The sequence below is a fragment of the Alligator sinensis genome, unplaced genomic scaffold (genome assembly GCF_000455745.1).
Source record: "Alligator sinensis unplaced genomic scaffold, ASM45574v1 scaffold67_1, whole genome shotgun sequence".
NCBI lineage: Eukaryota > Metazoa > Chordata > Crocodylia > Alligatoridae > Alligator > Alligator sinensis.
In genome coordinates, this window is record NW_005842111.1 from 1,594,418 (window position 1) to 1,602,540 (window position 8,123).

General features: G+C 39.8%; 1 protein-coding gene across 3 annotated transcripts in view; it reads left to right on the forward strand.

Moving 5' to 3' along the window:
• The window catches only part of GULP1 (GULP, engulfment adaptor PTB domain containing 1), a 322,650-nt gene that overhangs the window by 305,380 nt on the left and 9,147 nt on the right, over positions 1-8,123 (forward strand). For all 3 annotated transcript variants that reach the window (XM_006024632.3, XM_025205329.1, XM_025205330.1), the window contains one exon: positions 3,448-3,542. In XM_006024632.3, the coding sequence (XP_006024694.1) occupies positions 3,448-3,542 (95 nt within the window). The remainder of the gene's footprint in view (positions 1-3,447; positions 3,543-8,123) is intronic.

Sequence of the window (8,123 nt, forward strand, 5' to 3'; positions counted from 1 at the left end):
TAATCTAACTTTTACTTTGGAAAATCCTTGGTTAAATACAAACTGTACAGGCCCGCATAAGATAATCATGCCTTTTCAGATGGCAACAGACTTCCACAAACCATGAAAAAAAGGATTGCAAATTTTCTTCAAATATATGACTTTTGTATAGAGGATTCTTGGTTCTATCAAATTATAGAGAAGAAGTAATTTGTAAAATTCTCCTTGCTGTTGTACGATCCCAAAGAAAAGCCAGATGAAAAATTCCTTTTCCTATTCTGATAAAGGTGCATTGAGACGGTGCATGTGAAAGCTTGCACCACATCTGACTGGCATTGCAGTTGCTATAAGCAGTCTTTAACACATTTGCATTTTAAAATTCACTCTCAATCATTTCTTGAAAAATTAAAATGTATTTTAAAGAGAGCAAAATGATTGTGAACATGCAGTTGCTATTTTTATTCCTCTTGTTCAGAGGTTTCTTATGCAATAATATAAATACCTCAGAAAAAGTTTAATAAAATAGGTATCAATTTTTACTTTGAATTGACTTCAGATGGACCTGTTTTCTACCTAAGAAATCTGTCGTCCGTTTACCACCCCCCCACACACACCCCCGCCAATCCCTCAGCCAAGCCGTCCCACATCCCACCCTGCCTTGGCTGGGCAGCAGCTGCCCCAGCCCCAGCTTCAGCCCCCCCTTCTCCCTCACCATGGGGGCCTTGATCTGCCCTCTATGTCCCTTCCTTCCCCCTGCCCCTTCTCTCCCAACAGACTTATCAGCCAAGCTCTCCAAGCTGCCAGACTGCATATCAGCAATCGGATCGGTATCAGCCAATATGGTTCATTAATATTTGGTCATCAGTATCCAAAAAAATCCTAATCCATGTACCCCTAAAATAAAGACCTCTTTCACTTGAAAGGAAAATAAATTACTCATTAAAGTACTTTATCTGCAGCTGTTATCCTTACATTTGACTAGTCCCACTGACTACTTCAGAGGAACTGCTTTCTACAGGGTGCAGGATTTGGGCTCAGATCAGAATGACTCCAGGAGAATCATAAACGCTTCATATCAGATACTTCCCTTTTAAAAAATCATATAGGGCTATAATTCTAAACACTAAGAAATGAAAGAGACATTTTCTTGGTTTGATTTGCTTTGCTTTGCTTTGTTTTTTTACATGCAGGCCTTAGTAAGGCATGATGATGAAACTGATAGCTTTTCCAAACAGTATAAATTACACTGGTGTCTTTTTGTTAGTATACAATATTACTAAATATGAGGGAAACTTCCATGTGTACTAATAAACTTAACATTAACAAGAGGCCTAAAATGATGGCTTTCCATTTAACAGAGGTCCATACCTATAATGGGAGCTTCAGCACACAAGGACTTCCATGGTTGTAGAATAGGACAGAGAAAGATGTTATAGAGCCCATTAACGGTCAAGAGTTCTATTCTATTTGATGAATTCTGTCCACCATTGTGGTCTGTGTCTGCCTACAAAGGATAGCATTCTAGTTGTGTAAAAGGGTTAGAGCCCTTGAAATCTAGGCCCTATCTTGCAACTGGAAAGCCTATAAAGTAACCACAGCTTGTGAGAGTCTGGATAATTAATAATAAAATAATAATTGTAAGTAGGATGAAAACATTAAAATAGCTCTCAAATTGCGGCGAAAGGCTATTAAATGTCATTTTAATATTTGTTGTTTGAAGTTTTGACATACTTAAGACCAGTTGTTTTTCATGGCAAGAAATCAGGAAAGTCATGATTTTATCATTAAAAATGAAAATGTAAGCAGTCTCATGTAAAAAGCTGTGGCACATGATATTTCAGGTTGCTTGTAATGGGAGATGAGAACTATAAAAGACTTATTTTAAAATAAGATAGCATAAAAAACTAATAATACTAAATTATTTATTTAAAATCAATGCTCCTTTGCTCAATGAATGATAAACCTTGGATGAGTCGTACTCAGTAGAGGTCCGATGGGAAATGAAGACAATCTACTCAAGTCAAAATAAATGTACCTCCTATATTTTATTTTATACCATTTTCTTAAATATTGGTTGCTTGAATGCTAATACCATAGCATGTATTCTCTTGATTCAGAAAAATCTTTGTAGCTTGTTCTTGTCTGGTTGTATAAATGGATTTCAAAATGAACTTAACCTTCTTTATCTTGTACAATTTATTTCAACATTAATTGCATGAACAATAATATATAATATTCATTCTCTTGAAAATATTTGATAATATGTCAACAGTAATTGACTGTTATTTTCTACATACTGAATAAATGTTGTGGGTCACATTTTGGGGTAAACCCTAAAATGGGTACTAGTGTCAATAAATGATAGCTCTTCTTACTCTGGTAACTTTAAGCTAGCATACTTTGAAACTGAGGGTGTGGGGTGGGTGTGGGGGGGGGTGTAGCATAGTTGCATAGAGAGAAATCTGATATATATATATCAATCTAACTAGCAATCTAATCTAGCAATCATGCTAGTTAGGACATATAAGGTTAAACTTTCTCTTCTCTCACTTGCAGGAAAAAGTTTTTATGAGGGACAACAGATAAACCAAATTAACCAGGGTACCTCATGTATAGAATAGGGTTACTGTAGCAGTGACCAAATAATACTGGTAACGTTGTAGGTATTTTTTTTTTTTTTTTACTAGAATGCAAAAAAGTTTGGCAGTGCCAAACAATTTTTTTTTTAGGAAGATAAAATGGTACAAGGGAAGTTGTTAACAAAGAGAGATGCACAGCTGTGTTGTTCCATTTCAGATCCCCTGCTTTTTGCTTCTTGCTTGTTAATCTTATCTAAGACTAAACAAAATCCACATGAGCTAATAGCAAGTTTCAGTTAATACCTGAAGTAACTGAAGGAACTGCATCACAATTCAAGGCCTTGCCTTCTGTGAACTGAAACAGCCGTTTGTCTTTATGAAAAACTCTTTGATCTGACAGTTAGAAGTAATAGCCAATTGACTTGATGACCAGAGATGTTTTGCAAGAATCTCTCTTTACCACAGTGTTAAAATATGGTGAATGGCTGATGCCCAGCCATTTGTGAAACTCCCACCCAGTGATCCTGGATTGTGCCATCAGGAAACTACTTCACAGAGATCCCTGAATTTACTTCAAATAGGATCTGATATCATCATTCCTGAAAATTTCTAAAAAAAATTACACGGGAGAATTAACTGAAGGGAAATGAAGACTGAAACTTTGGTTGCTGGTATTCTTGGAAAGGGTAAGAAATTAAACTGTGGAAAAGCTAATCTAGAACGGGCATCTAAATGTATATTTAGAAAGGTTACTTGTTAGATATGAGATGGGAAGTGATGCTGTTCAGGTTCTTGTAAAAAGAGATGCATTGTGTCATCTTGCTGAGCTCTTGTGTACTATATCTTTATATGGTACTGACTCTTGATTTAATGTTTTTCTTCATTCTAGAAAGAGACCTTTTTGGAGCAGAACCATTTGACCCCTTTAGCTGTGGAGCAGGAGAATTCCCTCCAGACATACAGTCAAAATTAGATGAGATGCAGGTAACTACTTCACATTTAAACAAATGTTTCCAGGAGCATGTAGGTGTTCATCTGGTAAAGATGAAAACAGACATAATATAGTGCTCTACATGTCTCTGAATGTTAAAATTTTTTCTTTACTATACTAAAGAAATGAACTTTGATCTGGGTGGAAGAGTCAGTCAACTGGAGTTGGACCGATCTGCCTTAGGCTCCCTACAGAATCTAAGCCTATTTTGTTAATTCAATACTCTGAGTGCTGTTAGGAGTGTGGTGACACTTAAGTATGCTTATAGGAGCTAGTCATAAATTTTTCAATGAAATCTTTTCTTTTTTCAGAATTCATAGATTTTTTGGAACCAAAACATTCTGTGGGGCTAATCTGGTTTTGATAAAATTCCAACTGAAAAACTGAAAACTTGTTGGTTTTAGAGGGAGACATATTTAGGAAGTAGTTTGTATAATGTACCTGGAACTATGCCAGCTTGCCCACCCAGACTTGCAGCCTGCCTAGGAAGATGATAGGAAAACTGAAAGCCCTGTGAACCCCAGGTTCCAGGCTATTGCTACTTAAGCAACTGGGGGCTTCTAGACTCTTGGCTCCTTGGAAGCTCAGAAGCAGCGGATGCCCTAGCTTGCCAAACTACCCAACTCCTCAAGTGCCAGATCACTCAGGGAGCCTCAGAAACATTTTGAGAATGTTGAAATGAGATGTCATTTTTCCTCTCTTGAAATTATATTTTGAAATTTCTGGTCTGTGGTAAATTGCATTTTGCCCTCTGGATTCAAACCAGAGTACCTCTGAAATTTTGTATAGCATCAAAGCACTGTTGTAGCAGTGATGATTCAGGAAGTGAGCAAGAGGCAAGGATTTTTGTGATACCTTTTACTGGACCAGTGTTTGGTGGGAAAGCTGTTGGACAAGTTTAGGGGCATCAAGTGCCCTTTTTCAGATCTAAGAAAGAGATAAACAAAGGCTGAGCCCAAAAGGTTGTCCAACAGCTCTCCCTTCTGAAATTTTGCAACTTGCCTTCTGAAGTTGCCTTGGCTAGCCTTCTTCTGTACCTACTAGTACGATTAATCAACTGTAGTAGTTAACAGCCTCATTCTGCCACCGTTTCTCAAGCAGATTTTCAGTGATCCAGTGCTAAAATGTTATTGCTTAACTTTTCGCACAAACATCTTTTAGCGCCAGTAAAGGGTCGATCAGTGTTCCCATTTTATAACTAATTTTAAAGAATTTTATACTATGGTATCTATGGATACCAAGAGAAAACCTTGTGGCTATAAGTGTAACTTTGAATATCAGGAGACTCTATGCAGCCAACATTTTGACAGAATTTTACATAAAAAGAATGCAGCAGATGCTGAGTGCTCTCACTTCATAAAATATTAGTGAACAGAAATACAGTGCCAGTATACTGGTGGAAGACTTTATGTCAGATATCTTCAAAATCATATAATGGAAAAATTCTAATACTTTTATTTCTATTACACATTAACAGTGTCATTGCCAGAATTATATTATCTTTTTCTCCTCAATCCCCTTTTTTGTTCTGTTTTTTTTTATTTGCCTGAATATTTTAGTCTCCAGTTCAACAACAAGATCCAGTTTAGCATACCCTTGAACTTTCATTGAATATCATTCGAGTGGATGAGGTTGTAAACAAGGCACACAGGGGTTGTCTATTCAAAACAGCTGAGAGCAAGAGTATGGTTAATCTGATACAAGAAAAATCACCTCTGGTACTGGCAGCTGCAAAACCTAGGAACAATAGTTTAACTGTTTAATCATACGTTTAACACACGTGCTTAAATTTGGTTGTGTAATGTATATGAGATCATCATGTTAGAAGAAAGCAATGGTTTGGTGTGTAAAAAAAAAAAAAGTTTAACCTGCTAGTAAAACATATTGTTTTGCTAATTTTCTAATATCTCTTTTATCTTCTTATGCTTTCCTGGATGCTTAGCGTCAACGATGGTTGGTATTATCATATTTTAATACGTATGTTAAAATAGCTTAAACTAAAATGATTCAAATGAGCATCTTGTATAAGCTCATATCTTTGAGCTAAAGATAGTTTTTATGCAGCAAGTTTTATTTATAATGGTGGGGAAATTTACTCTAGTGTTTGTTTGCTTTTGTCTTTCAGAAACAATTCATAGCCTTTGGTTTTTATTCATGTTTCTTTTTTATTACTCCTAACACTAGTGAAAATTTACTTTCACATTTTGTTCCCCACTGTTGCCACGGGTCTTTTATGACAGTTCTTATATGCAAGCTTATGTTACAGATATTTGTCTAAAAAAGGTGGGTTAAGAAAATAAGTTTATTTCTTGGAGGTTAGTAGAGCTAGAGTTACTAGTGCATGCTCTTTGGAAGACACACAGGATTCCGTTCTGTGTTAGGGAGTACTAAAAAGCTGTGGTGGTTTTTTTGTTGGTTTCCAATTCAGACTTAAGCTTCAGAAGCAAAATCTTTGACATGAGATTGTTATGTTACTACATCTGCTAATAAATTAAATCATGGTTAAAACCATTCAGTTGGTCACATAGTTCAAAAGTAGAAAAAAAAGCCATAAAAATGAACAACATACAGGGCTGCCTTTCTTTAGAAACTTCTGATGGTTTCCTTGGTCCAGAAGTGTAATTTGAGTCAAACAGAGACTAAGGATAATTCAAAGTCAAAAGAAAGATAAAAAGGTGCCATATGATTTGAGTAATAGGGCAGTAATGGAAAGTTTGAAGAAACTGAAGTCCCATGTCATTTTGTGTAATAGACACATACATAGAGACAGCAGCCGCATCCAGACATGTAGGGGCACATGCTTGCATAAGTCCAAATGTATGCTGTTACTTTGTGCCTCAGTGCACCCCCCAGCATTTTTTACAATTTTAGAAGCTGTGGCTATTTCCACTGCCTGACACAATCAGTAGGCTTGCTTTATTCCCACCTGAAATGGATTATATTCAAATAGAGATCATTTTGCTTTCAAATGCATTTCAATGTATCACTGGCTTTTTGGGTCTATGGTTTTTGGGTCTTAAGCCAATAAAAACTTCAGATTAGGTGAAAAGGTTGGTTTCAGTAATTTTACCTCATCATGAAATTTAAATTATTTGCTGTTCCTGTGTTTTTACCTTAGGAAAGTTCATACAGGTTAATTGCCATCAGGGATACCAGTTTTTCATTTCCCGTGGGAAAAGAGAGAAAAATGTGGACTCTTCTTTTTAATGGAGAAACATAGAGAATTTTGAACTTTTGCAAAGAGCTCCTTGTAGGCTGGCAGAGTTCCAGCCTGCAAGGTGCTGGGGGGAGTAGAGGAGTGCCCCCAGGTGGCAGGGAGCATGTGACAAGAGGAGCACAGAGCTTGCAGCAGCAAGGAGCTTCCCCGCTCTGCCCTGCCGCACCATGTCCTGTCCACTGGACTGTGGAAGTCCCAGAAGAGGGCAGCACGGCAGAAACCCTGCGGTGGGCAGCCTGCACATGCCACCACCCTGCTCACAAATCTGAGGGGGGTCCTGCCCCTCCCCAGGAGTGCATGCAGCAGCAGGGAGCCACCCCCACCCACCTGAGCCTGCAGCAGGGCAGCCCACAACCCTCCTTCACCATGGGCTCCACTCCGGCCATGCTTCTCATGGGTGTTCTGTGAGCTAAGTGGGCAGGGGGAGCTCTGATTTGCGTGATAAAAAAGGGCAGCCAGGCAGGGGGTGCCATGTGCATATATATATATATGAATATGGCAGCCTGGAGAGCAGTTCCTGCAGATGTCTGCTGGGGGGTGGGGATTTAGGCCCCCCATAAGGAGGGAGGGAGTTGGTCAGGGCTGGGGCTGGGGCTGGGGACTACCCAGCCAGGTCGTGTGTGGGGCTTGGGGCTGTGGGCTCAGGCTCCCTGCCCTGCTGCCCTCCCCCAGGGCCTCCGCAGGCCAGTGATTGGGACCTGGCATGGCAAGGCAAAGTGGGGCTGGACAGGGAAGCTCTTTGCTGCTGAAAGCTCCATCCTGCCCTGGCAATGTGCCCCCTGCCTGCCACACACCACTGACGAGCACAAACCTGCGCTGCCACCCCCACTGCCGCCAGGTGGGAAGGGGGTATGTGACCAGAGCAGTGCAGAGTTTGCAGCAGCAAGGAGCTTCCCCACCCATCCCCACCCTGCCCTGCCACACCATGTTCTGCCCACTGGGCTGTGGAGGTCCCAGGGGAGGGCAGCAGGGGAGGGAGCCCTCAATGGGCAGCCTGCACATACCTCCACCCTGCACAAAGATCTGGGGGGCATGGATCCCCTGACCCCCCCAGGAGTGTACGCAGCGGCAGGGAGCCAACCCCCACCCAAGCCCACAGCAGAGCAGCCTACACTCTCCTCCACCATGGGCTCCACTCCAGCCATGCTGCCCGTGGGCATTCTGTGAGCTAAGTGGGCAGGGGGAGATCCAATTTTCCATGCTAAAAAACCCCAAATCAAATACCAAAATTTATGGGTATTTAGAATTTATTTTATTATAGTGATTGAGGCACTGGTAGGCTTCCAATTTGCTTTAAAATTGTAAATATATCAATAAAATATTGTTTTCAGTTCATATATATATATATATATATATA